At 36.6% G+C, this 23347-nt stretch overlaps 1 protein-coding gene across 13 annotated transcripts in view; it reads right to left on the reverse strand.

Moving 5' to 3' along the window:
* Window positions 1–23347, reverse strand: part of MEIS2 (Meis homeobox 2) — a 227793-nt gene that overhangs the window by 63857 nt on the left and 140589 nt on the right. For all 13 annotated transcript variants that reach the window (XM_020991798.2, XM_020991706.2, XM_020992037.2 and 10 more), the window contains one exon: window positions 4167–4243. In XM_020991798.2, the coding sequence (XP_020847457.1) occupies window positions 4167–4243 (77 nt within the window). The remainder of the gene's footprint in view (window positions 1–4166; window positions 4244–23347) is intronic.

Consider the following 23347-nt stretch of genomic DNA (forward strand, 5'->3'; position numbering starts at 1 on the left):
TGAGGCCTGCCATAGTATAGATCCCACTTGCATTCCTTACCTTATTTCAAACTATTTCCCTTCACATTTACAGTCTATATTCCAGACAAGCTAGAATATAACTTCTGCCATCTCATCCTGCCCTCACCTCTTTGGCTACCATGAATTTATGCAGGCTGTCCTTTTTGCCGGGGGGGGCACTCCTAATCTCCAACTGTTGAAATCCTCTTTCTTCAAGGACCAACTCAGGCACTACTTTCTCCATGAAGCCTTTTCTGATCTCCCCAGTGGAAGGTGATCTACCTCCCTTGATTTTTCTTTTCTTTCTTTCTTTCTTTCTTTCTTTCTTTCTTTCTTTCTTTCTTTCTTTCTTTCTTTCTTTCTTTCTTTCTTTCTTTCTTTCTTTCTTTTTCTTTCTTTCTTTCTTTCCTTCTTTCTTTCCTTCTTTCTTTCTTTTTTTTTTGGGGGGGAGGGGGAAGTTGTCTGGAATTGCCATTTGCCCTTATTATACTCTAATCTTGTAGCATACTTATGGTCTAATCTACACACTCCCCTCAATCATGCAATTAAATAGTAATCTCCTTGAGAAAAGGGCTATGTTATTGTTATTATTTTTTAAAATTTATAAATATTTGCACTTCTGGCCTTCCTCATCCTTGATACTTAATCATGTTTGCTGAATTGATTTTCTTTTTCTCATGGCCTGATTTTTAGCTATTTCATAGATGAGTTGAATCTTCACCAAAGGAGGCATAGGAAGTTATTTTGGTTCCTTACCATCATAAAAAAAAAGTATAATTGCTTCTGTGCGAGGGAATAAAATTCAGTTTGGGGATTTCAGTTGTCCACAGTTGTCTGTATTATCCAAAATTGTTGAGAGTTGATTATAGGAAGGAGGCACTTTTTTTTTTTAAAGATACCTTTCCTTTAATGTACTTTCTAATCGGCTGTATTATCAATTTATATTCACCGCCTGTGACAACTATGCTGGAAAAAACCCATTAGGATTACTTTTAATATTGGCTGGTAATGTATTTTAACTTATCATTTAAACTTCCTTTTGCTTATTTGTTTCTAAGTTCATGATTACAAATTGATCTTTAACAGTCTTGTTCTCATTGCTTATTGCCATAAGATAGTGCTTACTGCCATGTTCTATTGCTTATGACTGTAGATGTTACTTTCTATCACTACTTAGCCAACTTGACATTGTTTGACCTTTCTATCTTAAGAGATAAATGGGAATATGGGAGTTGGAACTGAAAGAGTAATTCCTCCATAAGCTCCATATATTAATAACAATAATGATATTTTTTCCTCTAATCCGTTAGCTTAGAAAACTTGTCTCTGGGATCTTCCACTCCTAATTAATCTTTGGCATTAGACAGAGGAGTGGTAACCATTTCTATAGAAATTATTGCTGATTAAGTTTTGTGCAAAGAATAGGATTAGAACTGCTCTGTATTGATGATAGCTTTCAGACCCAACCAGAAGATTCATTTAAAATTCTCTTCTCTTCTCTGTTCTCCTTCTTCCCCCCCAAACTCCCTGAAAAAATGGTCAATTAGCCTCTGTTTGAATGCCTCAAGGGATGGGAGGAAGACCTAGTGCTAAGATTCTCTTTTCATTTTTTTCCAACTCCTGTGTAACCACCCTGTTATAAACTAGGCTTCTATATTAATTTCCATGTCACATTTTAGAGAAGAGATGATTTCCCACTGCCTCATTGTTATGTGATACCAAGTTTGATATGTAATTATGGTACAAATGTTACTGCATGTTAAAGTTATTGTGCCCATTATCAAATTTTGGATTTGGTGGTGTTATAGAATTTTTCAGGGCAGAGTAGAAAAATCAGTGAGTTTTCAATTTGGCACAGAAATCTAGTTGTTTGAATTTTTATTATTTGTTATGAAAAGGATAGCTCACACCATCATAACTCCTGGAAGTCTGTGACAAGTATTATTCAAAGCAAAAGAGTATTATGTTTCTTAGAGACATACAAATCCAAAAGATCATGTCAACTTGTAGTGAAAGGTGGCTTCAGAGAGTAGAAGTGCCCTTCTCAGATTCCACGAGTTAGACTAGTTTTCTGACTGTGAGAATACAACAATTTTTGGCTAAGCTTTGACCAAGGACTCTATGGATACTGAAAACCAATTATTCCTCTCAAATCCAATGACTATATGAAAACTGTAGGTAATGATTATGATGGGATAGGGTTCCCCCCCCAAAAAAAAAGGCAATTAATTCTTCCTTTTAGCAAGACAGAAACTTAGTGGGAGATACCCCTATAGAAGCATTTCATTTCCTCTTTTCACACAGCTCATCCTAACCTCCTCTCCACTGGCTACCACTTGACAGATGGGATGGGTCTGAAGCAAGTTCACCATGATCATGCAGCAAATTTACATTTTCTCAATTATAGTTTGGTAAACAACATGTTATAAAATAAGGCATAATTCAGATGATTCGGCCAAATATCAAAGAATTTAAAAACAAAACAAGCCAACAACTCTACAATCATTCATTATGGACTGTTCATAGTTTGTGATATGTTTGACTATATATGTATATGTATGTATATATATACATATACATACATACATATATATACAAATATGAATGTGTATGTTATATGTACTTATGGGGTACATATCAATGCATAAACATACACATTTCTCCCTCCTTGTGAGATTAACACCTTTACTCCAAGTTTTTGGAATGGAGGGTATCTTTAAATGTACATTGTTCCAATCTCCAGAAGAAAATGAAAGTGGATTCACGTCTATACTGTCTATCCTTCCTTTCTGCCTTTCTTTTCAGGTTAGCAGTTTATTTCTGCATTAATCACCCTGACAGAAGCAAGGCAACTCAATTTTCTGCTTCTGTAGGTAGGCACATCACTTTCTGTACCACACTAGGCATGAAAAGGGCCGCAGCTAAGCTTTGGTTACTGGTGTAATTGAAATGCTATCCACACTATAGGGTGCATTAAAGGCAGATAACGGCAGTTCCTGTGGCCAATTTAAGTAGCTTGACTTCCCGGGAAAAAAAAAATTGCCTGACAGATAAGGCAGACAAACTGGCTAATTCTCCAAGCATGTCTCTCATTGTGATCCTAGAAAAATGAGAAAAAAATGAATCACGGAACCACAAAATCAATTGACCCTCGGGTAGCTCATCAGACAGGGGCCTGATAAACCTCAAAGCTTTGTTAGCGTCTGCCTGCCTGCGTCCCCCAGATAGAGCACTTTGTAAATGAACCTGCTTTGATAAATATATTAAGGAAAGCTGTGAATAAAGGCAGAGACTTCTCATTTGTAAATACAACCTCTGCTACATGGAATTAGAATGATAAAATGGAGTTCCATGTAATTAAGTTTGTATAAGGCCTGAAATCCGTGCAAAGACTTTCCCTGAATTTTGAAAGAGAACTGTCAGTTCAATTAATCTGAACATCACCCCAAGAATGTACTGAACAAAATTAAGCTGCTGATAAAACCTGGGCCAGTATTTTGATAAGTAATTCCTATATCATTTCTTGGCTACTGTGATCATTTTATTTAATCCTCTGCTTCCTCCACCCCCCCAACCCCCATTTTTGTCCTCAGTTACACTCTAAGCCATGTACAAAGGATGGATGGTCTAAGCAGTTCCATAACAGCAGTCTACCGCACCACAAAGCTGAAAAGGGAAAATGGGGTCCTTTCCTCCTCATGTAATAAATATCAAAGTAAATACATTCTTATTAAGAGATATTTAAAAGCGAGTATCTACGTCACCACTCAGGGGTTAAAAAACAAAAGGAAAACAGACCAAACTGAGAATTTAGCATTAGGACCGAACAAAAGCTTACTACTTTTTAGATGTTTTTAGTAGTAACGTCATGAACAAAATTTAAGGTCCAAACAGAGAATCCCAAAGTTTCAGGGAAAGCACAGGGAAAGTGGAAGGAGGAAGGAGGGATCAGAGAGAGCACAGGAGTATAAGGAAGAAAAAGAGAGGGAGAAATGTCCAAAAGCAATTTACCCAGGTGAATTTTATCAAATACCAATTTCATACTTAAAATTAGCAACACTAGGAGGTGACCTCAATCTCATTTGCCTTAGAAATGAAAAAATAGAATATTTGCAAATTGCATTTTAGCCACAGAAACAGAAATATTGATTTTTAGCATCACTCACCAGTTGTTTACTTGTAGAATTGTAAGTCCTGTGTCCTGGGCTAACTGTTTCTTCTGCTCCTCTGAAGGATATGGATGCTAAAAAAAAAAAATTAAAAGATAAATAAGCAGTTAGGAAAGATGCACTTGCGTCTAAGAAAGAAAACACTACTTGTGATTTCTAGGTTTCTATGGTTTGACTTTTTTCAAGGAACAGCCTTTTTTTTTTAAATATGTGAAGATAAATGATGGAAGTGATAGGATACAGATCAATTCCAAAGATGGCTAGTGCTTGATACCCCCTGTTCTTGCAACACATTTCAGTTCATGCAACAAGAAAATTATGTAAATATTGGTTATTAGATTTTTTAAATGTTGGTCATGTATTTTCCAATTATTTCAACTTTAGGCTACATTAAATCCTACACAAAATATTCTAGTTGCACAAAAGGCAACTTGTTACATTAGCATTTTGCTTGCTAACTAAAACACATGTATACAATAGCTATTACAAGGTTATTCACCTAAGAGGGCTCAACTAAACCATTTTCTTCCAGTTGAAGTAAGCTTATTGACAGCATATGTTTGGAGAGTGCTATGAGGTAATCAAGATCATTCTCAGGAGTCATGACAACCAATTCAATTACTTATATGGTATATTGATGAGATATTTATGCAGTCTCCTTTATGGGGGAATGGAAAGATTCTCCCATGCCTGATCATTATTCTACTGGAGTAAATGGGCAAGCAAGAAGCACATATTCAAATGAATCCACTATGTGCAAGGCTTCATACAAAATTTCAAATTTAAATTTACATGATGACAATGAGCAGAATTAAGCTACAAACTTCACTGATCCCACGCTTCCCTCCCCGTGACCATCCACAAAAAGCTTCCTTGGGGGAGCATCTACGACATCATCAATTTGTTTTTCATTCTTGCAAGTCAAGGATTATTGTTTCTGCATTACAGAGGTCCTTAAGAGTTACCACACTATTGTACACATAGGAGTTAAATAGGGTCCTCCTTTATATTCACTAGTTTTCTCATGGAGAAAAAGTGAATTTTTATTAGTCATCTCAAAGTCTTTTACAATGAAGAAGTTCTCAAGTAATAAACATTTTCTCCAATGATGATAAAGAGTGATACCAATCATGAACAACAGAAACATTCCACTTAAACTACTCTAATCATTCTGAGGCTTGGCAGTGAGATAGTTCAGTCATCTCATATTCTGTTCTTCAGGTATTTCATCTCTCATGATAATGTATGTTATCTATAAGATGTCCAGTGACTTACTAGCAAAACCAAATGCCATTAGGTTAAACAATATCCCCTGTGCAGCAAAAGGGGTTAACTAGATTTGTATTAATATAGAAGCCAGGCTTTTAATATTCTGCAAATGTTAACAAAGAAAGATGATAATGTTGAGTTAATATGGGTTAAGCATAAAATGAAAATAAATTTTTCTGATTGCGAGGTGTTGACACTTTTTTGGCTAGGGCCTCTAGCCTGTTCTTGAAAGCTGTGTAATTACAGAAGGCTTTTCCCCTCCTTCCCCCTCCTGCTTCTAGCCTGCCCACATTAGTAATGACCCCTTCACTGCTTCAAAAACCACTAATAGTCTTCAGCACAGGCAAGAAAAATGAACAGGATAAATTGGAATCCACAGTCAGTAATTTGCATCATATGAGGCTGCTTCGGCCACTCACGCTCATCCCTGGCCATCAATCGCTGACTGTCAGGTGCTGCACTCTGCCACCATGACAAATACTCCTCCTAACACTCTGATTCGTCCAAACAATGTAATTGTCCTCTATTCTCCTCTTGGTAATGGAGATAATGAATGACTGCACAAACAAGAAGTATTGCTCATCAGATACTGGGGTGGCTTCAGACCAAAGGGGGAAAAGGCTCTAGTACAAATTTTAATTGACTGAAAATACTGGTTAGGGACAAAAAGTGAAGGAAAAAATCCTTTTCTTTTTCATATCTTCATGCTCAAGTGAATAACTTGGCCCATTTTCCCCCTGTGCTTTTGAGGGGCTAGCTAGATCGATCATCTGTCCATTCTAGGAAAATGGAGTTGTTAGAATAAGACTACATTGCTAGAGTGTAGCATGCTGGCACAATCAAACCATGTGCAATTTTGTCAGTAATAATCCTCGATCTTTTTGGTATTCAGTTTCACAAATCAGGGTGAAGTACTTGTCTGATACAGCCTTGTAAATAAAAGTTGTATGCGTGTATGGGCATGTGCATATGTGTGTGCATGTGTGTGTTTGTACTTGAGAATGTGAGGAGCTGATAGAGGTAAGGGATGTTGAAGAAAGGAGGGGAACACCAACCTGTTCCTTTCAGTCTGACTGTAAATTCTAATTACACTAAGCAGGAATATTTTACTCTGAATTTAACCAAATGGTCACAGAATTACAACAACATAATCTATCCTGGGAATCCCTGAACATCAATGTGAAGAAAGTTATGAACTCCGTCCCTGCATCCTTAGAAAAGATGAGGTATTACCAAAATTTACCTTGCACAGATGGCTTTAAAAAACCCATGGTAAAGATAAGAACAACCTTAACTTATTGAAATAACATTCTGTGGTTTTTGAACATCAGTGATTCTGTGGCCTTTTATATATGGAGTGGACTGTTTATCTGAAAGTGTTCTGGCAAACCGCCACCATATTTCTAAAATTAAAAAAGGGATGGAAAACAATCACCATTCATAGGAACTGAAACCACAGCAATGTGTTTTGGATTAATTTACAAATATGTGTATATATTTAAGGCTAAACTATGGAACCAGAAAATTCTTACAACTTAGTCTATCATATGCATTCTTACACTTTATTAGAATAGACATCATATTGAAATAATAAGCATGGGAGGCCTTCACTTCTTCTTTGATCTATTTTACTAAATGTCTGACTGGCTCATATTTAAAATAAACCTTGGTATGTTTGCACTTGAAAACTGAAAGAAGACCATGTGTAATAATTTATTGTCAGTTTCCATATTCTTGGACGAAACCTATAGTTTAGTCTGTACACCGTTGGGTGCTAACCCTCTCTGGTGCAGTAGATCGGAGGTGGCTCAACTTTCCCTTAAGAACATGTATGGTAACATAATAAGAATGCTGATGATTCTTTCATCAAAAGACAACTAGAATGAAATAATGAATAAGTGAAAACTTTTCATCTGAAAAGTCTAAAGGCATAGTAGCAAAGATAGTACAGCTTTGATAAAGGCCAATCAAAATAAGAGATATATATCATATGGATTCTTTTAATATGATTCTCCAAGAAAAGTTTTCAAAGATTTTATAGAATATACATGCTGAAATTCTCAACATATTTGGAAGATATTTTTCCTTTTAAATACCTTCTTTTTTTAAGAGGGTTGGTAAAAAAAACATTGTTAAAAAGATTTGTAGCTAGTCTTTTTAAGGTGCTAAGACACTTGGGGACAAAAAGGGTGCTCATTGATGGAAGAACAGCTGAAGAAACTATGGTATATGAATGTCAAGAAATATCACTGCACAAGAAGAAATGGTAAACAGGAGGACTTCAGATAAACTTGGGAAGACTTATATGAACTGATGCAGAGTGAAGTAAGCAGAGCCAGAATAATGTGCACAATGTCCATAATTATGTACAGGAAAACAACACTAAAAGACAACAGGTAAAAGCATTGCAAATTGTCAGAATTTGACTCTAGTAGATTGATGATGAGCATGACACTTTCCTTTTGGTAGAGTGTTCATAGACTACAAGCACAGAATGAAGCGTATGCTTTCAGATATGGCCAATGTGTCAGTTTACTTTGTTTTAGTGGTAGTTCCTTGTTAAAAAGAGAGGGGTCTTTGGGAGAAGATGGTGGAGAAAAGTACTAAAAAATGACAGTGGTGAATAAAAAAAGCATCAATAAAATATTTGGAAAGAAAGTAGATTATTAACTTTTCTCAAGTTAGTAACTTCTTTATAATGCTTTTTCTTTGGGTATTTTTAAAAATTCACTACAATGTCCATGAATTCCATGCAGTGGAAGTACTTTGTGAATGGAGATAGTCTTTAGCAATTTTTTTTTTGGTGATCTAGTAATTAGCCCTCTTTGGATGGTGTCCAAGCAGACCCACAATATCCTGAGCTCTGCTATATGAATAGTCATGGCAATGATATAATGCATCCAGTATATATTGCATATTAGAAGAATATCATACATTTGAGGATAGTTAATTAAAATAAACTTATTTTTATCACTGATCAGCTTCTGTTGAGAGGCAGTGTTGGAAAGGATGTTGGGCCTGGAGTCAGGAGACCTGGGATCAATTCCTGGTTCTGATATGTGTGTTACAATAGTTCCTTTGCCCCTAAGGAAGAAGCATAGCCCTGGAGAAAGCATCCAATTTATTGCAATCAGGATGGTTAGTTTAAGGCTTAAACTCTATAGTATATGAGCTTATTTTTTTTTAATTTTTTTTTTTTTAAAGAACAGGGGTTGTAGAGGCAGTTGAGGAGAAGCTTTGGGAAAGGGGGGGGGGTGGGGGGGGGGGCCCGGCATATAGCTAACTCCAAGTAACTGGGGGTTATCACTAGGAATCAGGATTAGGCTTGCTCTGCCTGACCCCAGTGGGCATAACTAGGAGCAAAGTTGCAAAGAGACAAATTCGGGTTTGACATAAGGAAAAATACTTCCAACAATTAGGGTTATCCCAAAGTAGAATGTACTGCCTGGGGAGGTAATAGATTCTCACTCACTGGAGGCTTCAAACAAAGGTTAGATAACCATTTGTAGGGTGTGCAGTAGAAGGAATTCCTTTTATCAGATGTGAGTTAAGCTAGATGGCTGTTAAGGTGCCTTCCAGCTCTGATGTCCTATGATACTTTATTTAACTCAGGGAAGAAAGAAAAGCAGCATGGCTAAACTATAAAGCCATGTCAGAAACTCTGTATTAGACATGAGAGCAGGTAGCTACTGGATCAGAAGATCAGAGATTCAGAGTTTGATCTGGAAGGGATTGTTGATGCTATCAAGTCCAACCTACTCATTTTACAAGTGAAGGAACTGAGGCATAAAATGACTGGGTGACATGACTGCCAGATGATCATAGCTTCCATTTCTCATTTTAAATTGCAGAAAAGCATCCTGTTGGAGACCACCAAGCTTTTCTTGTAGACAAATGGGATGTGCTTAAATGCTACTAGTTGATTGGTCGGATCTGGATCACAGAGACATAGAATCATAGGTTTTAGAGCTGTGAAGGACCTAAGAAGTCATCTAATCTAACCCCCTAATTGTACAAATGAGGAAACTGAAACGCAGAGAGGTCCAGGAACTTGCCCAAGGTTGCAGAGGCAGCAAATGTCAGAGCTAGAATTCAAACCCAAACTCTCTGATTCCAGATTCAGTGATTTTCCCACTGTACCACAAGGTGAGAAACCAAAACGAGCCAGAATCATCAGTTGGTGATAAATTCTGTTAGTCATATCAATGTAGATAGTAGTAGTAGTAGTAGTAGTTGTAATGGTAGCAGCAGTAGTAGTAGTAGTAGCTAATAGGAATATAGTACTTCAAGGTTTGAAAAGTGCTTTACGTATATTATTTCATTTGATGAGTTCAATTTTGCATGAATCAATATTTTCATTTTGTCATGGGTAAGCATAAACTTAGAAACACAAATTAATCCATGCCAATTTAGAGAATAACAGCTAGGTGGCGCAACGGATGGAGCACTGGGCCTGGAGTCAGGAGGACCTGAGTTCAAATGTGGCCTTGGGCAAGTCACTTCACCTGTTTGCCTCAGTTTCCTCATCTGTAAAACAAGCTGGAGAAAGAAATGGCAAAGCACTCCAGTATCTTCACCAAGAAAACCCCAAATGGGATCACAAAGAGTCAGATATGACTGGAACTACTGAATATCAGCAACAGATTGATTCCAGAGTTGGAGTTCTTAACTTGAGGTCTGTGAACTTTTAAAGAATGTTTTGATATAATTAGGTTTCAATTGGTAACCTTTGTAATCATGTTTATTTTGTACATTTAAAAACACTGCTCTGAGAAGGTATCAACAGGCTTCCCTGGTTAACACAAAACTGCTTAAGAACCTCTGAAATATGGGGCGCAGTGGATAGAGCTCTGGCCTTGGACTCAGGAGGACCTGAGTTCAAATCCAGCTCATACACGTGACACTAGCTGCGTGACCCTGGGCAAGTCACTTAACCCCAATTGCCTCATCAAAGAAAAGAAAAGAAAAAAAGAACCTCTGAAATAGATGAACCTTATGAAATCATTTGGAACCAATTTTCAGCACCTTTTTCAAACTTGTGTTAGAATAGCCTATGCCAGGCAAGGAAAGAGAAGGCTTAAAGTAGTCAGTATTCAAATAAGACTGATAACAAAACACAAGTGTCCTTTTTACTGACATTCTGAACTGAAGTATACCACGTGGAGCTTTGCCAATTGAACAGTTTCTCCTCCTCCTCTCCCTTTCCGTATTTCCCAAGTGAGGAAACTACTCTTACGAAAATGAGGAAGTTCTGACTTATAGGAAATATTGCACGATGAATTATATCATTTGGAATTTTCTCTTTCCCTCCCCTCTCTGCTCATCCCCCGAGAATTACTGATCACTGACAAAAACAGGAACATATTGCTTTCATCCCAATCCATAACTCTGGCCAAACATGACAAAAATTTCTGAAGTTAAGGATTTTAAAAATGGTTTCCCATGAGAATAGTACTCAAGAGATCTCAGAAATCAGATGACTGAGAGGAGGCAGTGTCATACGGTGCAAAAGTACTGGAATGAGAGTCAGAGGACCTGGGATCAAATCCTACTTTGGCCATTTGCTTCTGGGTAACTTTGGGCAAGTCACTAATCAAAGTGAGGAGATGGGACTAATTGGTTTCAAGGATCCCTTCCAGTTCTAAACCTATAAATTAATACTATTTCATAGGATTTAGAGCTGAAAAGGACCTTAGAATTTAACCATTTACAATTTTCTTATTTTACACATGAGGAAACTGAGGCACATAGAGGTAACTGATTTGCCCAGAGTCATACAAGTAGTAAGTAGTAGAGCAGGAATATGTACCCAGGTCCTCTGACTGCTAGGTTATGTGGTGAATAAAATGCAGGGCCGAGAGTCAGGAAGATTCATCTTCCTGATTTCAGATATAGTCTTAAGACTTACTTCGTGACCTGGGGCAAGTTACTTAATCTTGTTTGCCTCAGTTTCCTCATCTGTAAAATGAGGTGGAGAAGGAAATGGGAAACCACACCAATAACTTTGCCAAGAAAACCCCAAACAGGGTCATGAAAAGTGGGACATGAGTGAAACTATCAAACAACAACCATCTCTGCCTCCAAATTCAGCTCTCTTTCTACCGTAGTGACATAAGGGTCTAAAGTAAACAATGTACTCCCACACAGCACAGGAGATGAAGAGTCAGCTGGGAACACCTGGCTTCAATTTCTGCCTCTAACACATACTAGCTATGTGACATGGGCAAGTCACCCAAACATGTCAGACCTCTGGCCAACATTCTAAGACTGAAGTTTCACAGATGATTCCAACTAGCATCGGTAAAGGAATTTTATTTATCTGGGAGGTTCCTTATACAAATTGACTCACAGATCCAGTCCCTATGCCTACTTTTATCCTATATAATACATATAGACCAATGGAAACTTTGGATCTGAATAAGATTGGATTTGGAGCTACAAATTATTAGAAGATTATACTTTAATAATGTTTCCTGGATGGCAATACAAGATAGGTAAAATTTCAGGATAATTTTCACGCCAAACTCAAGTTCTCTAGGGAAATTAGAGTGGTTTACTGATAGAAGGTTGTTTCCTGTTAACACTACAAAATTAAGAGGAATCTAATCGTAAATCATTCCTGGAGGACCTGTTTCAGGGTTGGGATTTTGTATGTGATAGAACAGTTACTTAGTTGCTTAGCAGATAGAATGCTAAATTTGGACTCTGGGAGACCTAATTTCAAATCTTCCTTTAGACACTTATTAACTGTGTGAACCTAAGCAATTCATTTACCTTCTCTCAGCCTCAGTTTCCTAATCAGTAAAATAGGGATAATAATAGCACCTATGTCACAGAGTTATAGTGAGTATCAAATAAGTTATGTAAAGCACGTTGTAAAACTCAAAGCACTATATAAGTGTTAGCTATTATTATCAATCAAAAGCCAACCCTTAAAATGTTTTTTATTACTACTGTGTGACCCTGAACAAGTCATTTAATGTCTCTGCACCTCAGCTTCCCATCTGTAAGTTAAGGGGGGTGAACTAGATGATCTCTAAGGTTCCTTTTGGTCCAACCTCCATGATCCTAGGGTTCTACCAATATACTTTAAGCTCAAAAGTGTTACCTCTAGGAAGTTCATCTGAGAAATCCTAAGAATCAAAATATTTGAATACAATCTGAACAACTAACTGAAATACTCATCGTTCACCCAGATATTTGATATCATAAAGGCACATTTTAATTCAAATGAAGAATGAAATTTTTGTAATGTCAAATGTATATTGGTTGGTAGGATGGGAATGTAGTCTTTTAGGTAATTCATCTTCACTGGAAATCACATGGAAATAAATTGTTTCAACAATAATAATCACATTCCTTTTATTTCCCCTTCAGACTAGGTTTGAAGGATTATAATGATAGCTAGATTTTAAGAGATTATAACGTCTGGTTAATACTTTGGGCCACAGTGAGGAGGCATAGTTAAGGAGAGCAAAGAGAAAAGCTTAATGCCTTCTGCAGAAATGCCACAGGCATCTAGAATAAGCCTGGTGGATTATGACCTTGAATTTTTAAGCACTGGTATGATGCTGCTGTATTATCAAGACATGAATAAAAAAGCAAAACTGAAGAGGAATTTCTGGAAAGCAAAGTTAAAGACAGAAACAAAGGCAAAAAAGAAACAGAACAAAACATGGGGAGCAAGAAGGGGTGATTTTTATAGCTATGAAGAGAAAAGTTGCATCTGGATGAATATTCTAATGTGACAGGCACAATTTCTAGAGATAGTAATGATGAAGTTAGGTGATTTGAACAGTGTTAGGTTTGAATATTGTTAATACTCCTCCTACCTCCTCATTCCCTGAAAGGCATTTGAAGAAAAGCTTTGCACACAAAGGTCAGAATTTTGATAGTGAAAAAATATTATTCTCCTAGCAATCAAGCTTTAAAGCACGAGATCTTAACCTGGGGTCTGTGAGCTTAAAATAAATAACCATTTCAATATAGTTTGTTTCCTTTGTAATCTCACATATTTTATTTTATGTATTTAAAGCCATCATTCTATGAAGTGATCCATAAGCTTTTTCAGACTGCCAAAGGCATCCATAACATACAAACAGGTTAAGAATTCCTGCTTTAGAGAAAAGCTCCACTAACTGGCATACTTTATTTTTGAAATGAAAAAAGAAGCACTTTTAAGGAGTAGAGAAAGTTATTTTAGGATGCCTGCAATGGGCAACTAGAAGGTACAGTTATTAGAGGGCCTGGCCTGAAATCAGGAAGCCTCATCTTCCTGAGTTCAAATCTGGCCTTCGGCATTTACTAGCTGTATAACCCTGGGCAAGTCACTTAAGCCTGTTTGCCTCAGTTCCTCATCTGTAAAATGAGCTGAAGAAGGAAATGGCTAACTGCTCCAGTATCTTTGCTAAGAACATCCTGTTCGGAGTCACAAAGAGTTGGATACCACTGAACAACACAAACAAGGATGCTTACATAAACAGACTGATCATGCATATTATATCACTTGCATGGCTAATGTCTGATCTTAATAAATGAGCCACAAGTCACAAATAAGGACCTGACTCATTTAACATACATCTAAGATTTCTATATTATGAGCAAATTAATATTTTTATACAGAAACTCCGTTCTAAACTCAGAAAGCTTTTTTCCCCCAAAGAATTAACTTTGGTGTTTATTTCTCATGATGAACATGTCTGTGGATTGGCTCCAAAGTATATTTGGGTCGGTTAGGTTTTTTTATTGAAATAAATTAAAGACATTCTTCATTATTAAATTCCACACTAATAGAGTGATTCTTTTTGTTGTTGTTCAGTTGTTTCAGTAGTGTCTCATTCTCCATGACTCTATTTGGGGTTTTCTTGGCAAAGATACAGGATGGGTTTGCCATTTCCTTCTCCAACTCATTTTACAAATGAGGAAACTGAGGCAAACAGGGTTAAATGACTCATCCAAGTTCACACAGCTAGTGTCTGAGGCCACATTTCAACTCAGGTCTACCTGACTCCAGACGTGGTACTTTAATTCTAGGTCTTCCTATATCTCATCCTTTAAAACAGTACTTTTTTTTCCCTATGGTTATGGCACTCATAAACTAGATATAATTTAATTTAGGAAGAATATAAAGACTTAAAAGCAGTATAGTATAGTGGACAGACTGCTAACGTTGGATCAAGGAAGACCTGGGTTCAAGTCCTTTCTTTGACATATGATGGCTGTGTGCTCTTGGACAGGTCACAAGATCTCAGTGCTCTAAAAGATTATAAACTGTAGAGAAGGAGTTCTTTCCTGGGAACTCCCTCAACCAATGAAATCACAGATCCAGTTCCTATCCCTATTCCCTATGATGATGAAACAATAACAACAACAAATTTTTGAAAAAGTATAAGGTGTCCCAAAACACTGTGTGTCCTTGATACTTAAAATGCATTACTTGATAATTTGAACCCCTTAGATCCTTTGAGGAAGCAAATTAGAGTTATGAATCATGAATAACTAGATGAAGAAGCAGATCAATAAACATTCCCCCCAAAATCTGGAAATACTAAATTATTATTTAGAGGATCATAAATCTAGACCTGGAAGGGACCTGAAAGGCCATCTGACCCAAGCTCCTCATTTTATAGGTGAGGAAACTGAGATCAATGAAGTAGGGTGACTTGCTTGTAATCACAAAGTGAAATTCAGGGGCAGAATGGGAACCCTGGAATTCTAGCCAGTGTTCTTTCCACTGTAATACACAGCCTCTCCTGTTGCTTCCATGAGAACAGCATGTATAATTAGACATAAAAATAGGTACCTAATATGGAATAGGTTCTTTTTCTCAATAATAATAAGGAAGTTTATAGTTTATAGGTTCTTTCTTATACCTTACCTAATTTGATACCTGCAGCCTCAAGAAGGGAGTAAAGCTTTATTATTACATGCATACACCCAGATATGGGTGTATATATTGGCCTCTAGATGATACCCCACATAATTGTCTCTCTCTCAAAAGGTAGACTGAAATTTATGAATCAAAAAACCAATTGTACATTCTAAAGATAATGACTATATATTTATTCATTGCTTTTCTTGTAGGTGTGTACCAATCTTTCCCTAAGCTAATCCACTGATCTACCAGTTGTGTCAATAAGAGACAATAGAAAATTTGGCTGTAAAAACTATCTGATCAAAACACACTCTGGAAATTATTAGAGCATACTTTATATACACATATAGATGTGTGTATATGCATATACACACATGTGTATATACATATATATTTATAAACACACATATATTTATATATACAACTCTCTCTATGTATACATGATAGCATAATTACAGGAGCAAAAAATAAAGAGATAAGAGCACTAATATTATATCACAGTCCTCCCTGGCACACCTCATTATTTCTAAGACTGCGCATGAATAATGAGAATCAGGAGAAGGGAAGAATAGTAGATCCTGAGAAACTCTCCCTAAGTTTACCAAAAAGTTCTGCATCAAAAGGCAATCATCACTTCAAATATGAGTCCAAGATGAAGCAGAAAATTAATCTCCAAAAAAGATCACAATAATAACACATAACTAGGCCATGAGAAATCAAGAAAATCTGAACTCTTGGTCCACAAGTTGCAAAGATCCACTAAATTTAAACAGACACACACACACAAGTATGCAACTACCCAAGTAGTATAACCCAGTTCCAAAGAGTTCTTTCTCCTTTCTCTACTGAATTTTATCCTAGAGTAGGGAAAATCCCAGAAATGTCTTCAAGATCACACAGAATTTTGACAAATAAAAATGGATAAGAAATGAAACCTAGACAGAAAATTTCAGGGTGTTCAAATATTCACAGAATATTAGACTAGCCACAAAGTTGATAATATCTATTCTAAAAATTACTTTGCTGAAAATATGAACAACAAGGCAAGGGAAAATTTGCCTGGGAAGGAGATGTGATGGTCAGTTGGAAGAGGGGAAGCAAAAGGACAGAAACTTTCCAAGATGGACCTAATACAGATCCTCACTCCATATCAGATTCTCCCAAAATGAAACATCCATTCATAATTAAACAAAAAGCAAAAGTTTTTTTTTAATGTATATTCACAAGGCTGGCCACTGTAGATGACACCATAAAATATGGGTGATAAGAGCATCGCCTTTATGAAAAAAAAAAGGCAAAGGTACATGCTAAATGAGACTCTCATGATAAGTAGTTGCTTAAAACAAAGAACATACGTAAGTGCTAGGGAAATATATGATGTCTTAGACAACAGAGATATTAATATCTATATTATATATTACTATCTATGACAACTACCTTGCACAACAGATCTAGATGCAGCATCACATAAGACTGGATCAGAGGATTAATTAATAATTAGCTCATGACAGCATTTCTTTCATGCCATGAAAAAGTCAGGAGAAAGGAAATGTGGCAAATATTAAGCTATTATTAAGCAGAATGGCAAAATACCATAAACAAATCCAGAGTGGTTAGTTCAATATCACTTTATGGAAATTGTTGGCAACATTTTTGTCTTAGCTTGCAAACACACTCAAAGTCTATTTGACAAGGGAAAGCTAACATGGATTTAAAGAGATAGTACTTAATGAAAATGTAGTCTATCTTTTTAAGAGGGTATTATCTCTAGGGTAAGCAATGGGCATGTTATGGATATTATCTGCTCAGCTCATCTAGAAGTACAGGATAAGAGAACTGAGTCAAACGTAAGCTGAAAAGTCCTAACAACCAGTATAAAGTGGCTATAAATGAATAACTTTTTTGAAACGGACAAAAGCTAGGAGTGGGATCTTCACAGGAGTGCATCTTTCATCAGAGTTATACAGAGCTTCACAAATGATTACTCACGTTCACGCTGATGAGTAACGTGACTATTGTGGTATACGATTAAGCATCATGCCTTCCATTCCATAGACATACAGAGTAAAGTTCAAAGAAACAGCAGCTCTAAAGATATAACTCAAAAGCTTTTCATTGCAGATTCTTGCTCCAACTTCCAGATAAGGCTCTTTCATTGCCTTTGAATGAACATGCCTGCTTTCATGTATACTCAAATGAAAGACCTCATAAAACTTGACTTATACTGATGAGTATTAGTCACATATTCTGGAAATGTTGATTTTATTATGCAAATTTTCCCAAAAATACTTAAGAAATATAATTAGTATTTGGGGAATTATATGGTATAAAATCCACTAGAAAAATCATCTACCATTCTGCCCACTAAGTTATTATCACCCTTTTCTTTACCTCAATCACACATTGGTCAAGTGAATAATTCAACAACTGATAATTTGATGAGAAGTTGCTTTAACTGGGTCATAAATGCAGGTGGCATAGTTCTGCCCAGCTTACCAAGCTATCTTCCTTTTTTTTTTCTCCAGGAGTCTAACTCATAAAATGATTAAAGTTAACAGAATCGCGACTACTGCTAGACCCCTGAGTAGGCATGCTGTTATAGCACACAACAATGTGAAGTGAATAAAAGATTCCAAGTATAACACTCCATACAAAGTGTCACCTTCCTGCCTCCAGATTATCACTTGCGGATCCTGCCAATTTGTACTGGAACCAAAAGGAATGACCAAGGGAGTGTATTTTGTAAATACCTCCCTAAACATCCCAAAATCAGTGCTCATCTTGTTAATTAAATGCAAAGTCCTCGTTTATCTGTTCTATTTTATGACAAAACAAACAAACAACAAAAAAGTAGAATTATTGTGGGTTGAGACTGCCTTTCCTCTAGTCGCTCAGCACAAAGTTTCACTTGTGCATGAGGTGTCAGGGCTTCCGTTATTTTCATAAGGCAGGACAATTAATTGTTTGATATTTGTGTCCATGTATGCAGGTACTAAAGATGCTACAGATGTATATCTTCACCTTCTTGTATATTAAGACCTATAACATCAACAAAGAGAACCAAAAATATCCAGGACAATATTGAAAGGGTATAAGCTGATGATAAGCACTTATATTATATGAAAGTTTTGGTCTCTGGGATGTCTCCTTATTCATTTTGAAAGGTCAGAAAGAATTGAGAGATAAATAATCTTCAGGATGGGCAAATATGCTGACCAATGCAGATGACATTCTTTAAATCTTTTCTTCTTTATGAATCCTACATCTCACTTGACTTGTGATAAAAGGAACAATGATGATACATAGCTCCAAGGTTTTCATTCATATATGTAACATGTGAGGCAAATTATACTGGGAAAACTTTTTAATCTGTTAAGTGAAATGAATTAATAAAAAAAAAAAAGACTCCTCTCAACTTGCCTGTTGGGATTTATTAACTCTACCTTCCAGTACCATAGCCTTCTTATTTTTCCTGAAACATCTTTCTTCCCATTTGGCCATCCTCCTTCCATTAGTGAACCCCTCCCAGAATCTCCATTTTGAAGAAGAGCCCAAGTCAGTCTCTCCCAGTTCTGCTTCTGACTCTCCAAATTGGCCACCACGTCACCACAATCACACCTTTTCAGCTCCTTAATTTGTTGCTTTCCCCATTAGAATATAAGTTCCTTGAGGGTAGGGACAATCTTTCTTTTTATTTGTATTTATACCCCCTGCACTTAGCCCAATGTCTGGCACACAGTAAATGCTTAACAAATACTTCTTGGTTTATTGTTGTACCTTCCATGATTTTGGAAACAAATGACTCTGTCCTTGGCATGCATAAATGTTTCATGGATTAAATGTACCCATATAGTTCCTATCTACAGAAATCTGCACTAGATAGGTTCTACTGGTATTCTCAGCCAGGTTAGGTATACTTTTGAGCAGAGGAAGCTCAATTTGACTCTGATTTTGGCATTGTATGTAATTCTTTAGTTGTTGGAGGGTAAACACTTCTTGATTCATTCTAAGAGAATGATTAGTCTTCTCTAAAACAAATTTTCAAGAAATGAAGTTTGAATGCCTTCTAACTTTGGCCAGTGAAATATCAAATTCTCTTAAAGACCTGAAAATTATCATATTTTCAAAATTTAGAAATTAAAATTTGTTTTCTAGTCACAAATTACAAACCAAATCTGTCTCAATAAAAGGTGGGGTTTTTATTTCTTCAGTGATACATTCACAGCAGAATACTTTTAGGTCCTAAATGACCTCCTGATTTTAAGTTAGGCATCTTTGCAGGTTGATTTAACATTAACTATGACACAATTTAATACACCAGAACCTTAATTTTTAGAAGATTACTGTAGGTCTTAATACTCTTGCTCAGGCTTCAAACAGAAAGATTTCCAGGCCATTTTACTATGCTATCTTGAGATATATTATGATTTTTGATGATTTGGGGACAGTAGATGAGAGATGCTCTGTAATCCAATCTGGGCTGAAAGGGCTTTTCTCATTATGCAGTTAAAAAAGATATCAGTAATTTGTTTAGTTTGCTTAACTTTTTATGGTCTTACTTTGTTTAAAAGTAGTCACTTTACTCTTCAGTGAACAATTCAAATTGACCTTGAATATTCTCTGGAATAAGAATAATTCACATTCCGTTCTTCTTCTTATACACACAGCATGAGTGTATAGGTTATGCTACACCCTGGAGTAGCTGAGTAAGAGGCTATTTGGAAGGAGATGCACTTTGCACAATGTCTGGCACGTTGTAGGCATTTAATAAATGCTTGTAGAAATAGGCAGCTGAAGTGAAGAATCATTTTCACTGAACCCAATTCCCTAAATAAAAATTCACAATCTATTCCTCAACTCTGACCACTTAAAGGGTTAAACCCAGATGTTTGAAGAACCCACTGAGAATCTGCGTCCCTTTGGGTAGTTCCAGGTAGCACTCAGCAGCCACGTTGTTTTACGTTAGATCTGGCAGAAGCTGGAAAAGGGGATTTTTTTTTCAAGTTCAGGAGTCAAGCTATAGAACTTCACATGTTATAGAACACAACAAGATGTTCAGGAGAGATGCGTGAGACATTTTTTCATAAACAATCCTCAAAATCTACTAGTATAAACATCTAATTAATCTCGAACTGGTCTGGAATAACTCCAAGGGAAAATACCCTTATAACATATGTATACCTAGTAAGAACGTTTTTTCCCTCTTTCACACTGACCTTATAAAATATGGAAACAATTAGTCCGGTATTCTGGTGTACTCAGCTTTCGTGTGCTATGAGGGAGTATAATCAACTCTAATTTATCTTGTGTGCTAAACTAGACTTTCATATATGAGGTTTTCTTAAAGCAAGTTATGCTTTTATGACATGCTCAAGTGGGCCCATCACTAAATTTCAATTCATTTGTTTATGCCATGTGTTACTTCAGCCCGAAATATTGAGATCTTCTCATCCCAACTGCGTAAAGGAAGCCCTGGAAAGGACATTTCCCTCCTCTCTGGACCTCACCTTCCTCATTTATCAAATAAGATGTTCTCTGAGGTTCATTCTGTCTCTAACTATATGGTTCTGTGATCCTATGATCCTTTGAGATCTTTATCATTGCCTAGTGGAAAATAGCAATGAAGGAGACATGAAATCTCTTCTTGTCCCTGATTGATCCAAGACCTTTTATCCAGTTGCTTCTTCAGATATCTTTGGTATAATGCATTTGTCCTTATTTTGTTGTTGTTTTTCTTTTCTGGGGTATGACATCATCTTCAGTTATAACTGCTTTACGCCTTCATAAGGCACTTCTAGAGCCAGACAGACCAAGAAGTGATACAAAAACCTCAGGCCTCTATAGCTCTGTTGGACTTGCCACTATAGACTAGTCAGGGGTATGTGCATGGCAAACTAAGTCAATGATATGCTAACACTTTCCATGATCACATTCAATAGTATGAAGGCATTTGTATTAGAAGTGTAAATCTAGCTTGAAAAGACTAGGTTAACTCAGGAAACACATATGTTATGATGTCATCTGATCTCAGATAGGATGCTGGGATATTTATTTGAAAATATTGCTAGAAATAGGATGTATGCAAAGAGATATGACCCTGTGAATTCAAAACAGTTTTCATTTATAGATCACACTACATAGGAATCTCCAAGTACCTCTTTAACAGAGAGAGTATGGAGCTTCTAGGGGTTGCATTAGCTCATAGCCTCCTTTAAAGGTGGAGAAATGAAGATGGAGGGAGGACAAGTGAGATTATTATGTTGTCTTAAATCCTGAATTCCTTCCTGTACTCAAAGTGGCAGGTCATACAGTTTCCTACCAATTAATTATCTTGCTATTTTTAATACCACTTTTTATTCTTTAAATTTAGTACATCAAAACTTATGTTTACAAGATTGCATGTTTAGAGCTGGAAGAGACCCTAGGGGTACTTAATCCAATTTTCCCATTTTACAGATGAAGAAACCTCAGAGAAAACATTAGGGTAGAAACTCATCAAAGCAGATACAGATTTGGCCTAAAAAAAACCCCCAATCCCAGAAAGAATATATGCTGATATATTAATGCCATCCAACCAGACTTAAGCAGTGTACTAATGATAGCTACAAATTAAATAGATACTGCAATACATTTCCATGATATTCACCTTTTTTAGTTCTATTTTAGGAAGATGTGATGATGGCTTAATGGAATACATTCCTTTTTCACCTCCTCTAAACTTTGTCATTCAGTCTGATGTAGGATGGGTTCAAAAGCCAAGAAAAATCGCTTGTAACCTTTAATGAAGAACTCGAGAATAGTTTTGAGCTGGGGATGCATATTCTCTACCTTTCTATCAATAGTTTAGATAATTGTAATATTAAAATACATATCCAGAAATATGTAAGATACATCTAGTTGGCCTCTGCCCGATTAGATTGTGAGCTACTTAAGAGCAGTGACTAATTGCCTTTCTTTGTATCCAACACACAGTAGGTACTCAATAAATGCACATCGACCTGAATTATTATTTTGCTCCATATCAAGTCACCAAAAACATATAGTACTTAGTAAGAAAGAATTTCCCATTTCATCAGTTTTGCTCAGATTCCTTACCTTGGTGACATGAATTAATTGTGGCAAACAACACAGAACAGACTTGGGATTCTGAAATTCAGACAAACAAGCATAAACACAGATAGGGAATAAGCTAGTACATATGCAATAAGTTATATCCACCATGACATCACAGGCAGGGGAGCTAACTGTCACCAAGGAAAGACTGAATAAAAGCAAAAATCACAGGTGCAGGGCAGGGGGAAAGTAGACACACAGGTGTCAAAGCAGGAAGCAATCTCATCAGCTCTTATGGCCCTCCTCTTTCATTGAAGGAAGCTGTCTGGGACCTTTATTTGCCCAATGTCAGAGACTTTTCTGATGCTGGTGATCAACTAACAGCCTTTCTCAGTTTGCTGAAAAAGTTTATATCAGATCTGGAACTCTATAATTTCACAGCCAAGAAATCCACACAAGACTGTTGCTCACCTAGCACACTCTGAAATTCCTTTTTCACCTGGCTTTTTTTTTCCAAGTCAGTAATAGCCATTTAAAGTTTGCATAAGGAAGACATGTCTGAATTTATATTCCTAGAGGAAGAATTACTGCTAGACAGTAATTTATGTGTAGAAAAATAAAAGGAATTGCCTGGCTGATCAGATTGGTAGGTTGGTAGATGTTGATGAAAACTGGCCTCAGATCTGGGTTAACTGAGCTTTTACCTGAGAGTAGGGCTCTCCTCTTCCTCCTGTTTTTATCCTCAAGGCATGGCTCTTGGTCTGACAGGACCTTCTCAGCTCCCACTTATTTTATTGAATTATAAACTTAGAGCCAGAAGAGACCTTGGAGATGATCTAACCAGCCCCAACCCCGCTTTACAAGTGAAGAAAGTGAAGTCCAGAAGAAGTGACTTGCCTCGGGTCACCCAGGTAGTAGTAGAGCTCAGATTTGAACCTGGCTCTTCTGACTCTAAAATCAGATCTTTGTTTCACTACAGCAT

The sequence above is a fragment of the Phascolarctos cinereus genome, unplaced genomic scaffold (assembly GCF_003287225.1).
Source record: "Phascolarctos cinereus isolate Bilbo 61053 unplaced genomic scaffold, phaCin_HiC Scaffold_3;HRSCAF=262, whole genome shotgun sequence".
NCBI classification, from domain to species: Eukaryota; Metazoa; Chordata; class Mammalia; order Diprotodontia; family Phascolarctidae; genus Phascolarctos; species Phascolarctos cinereus.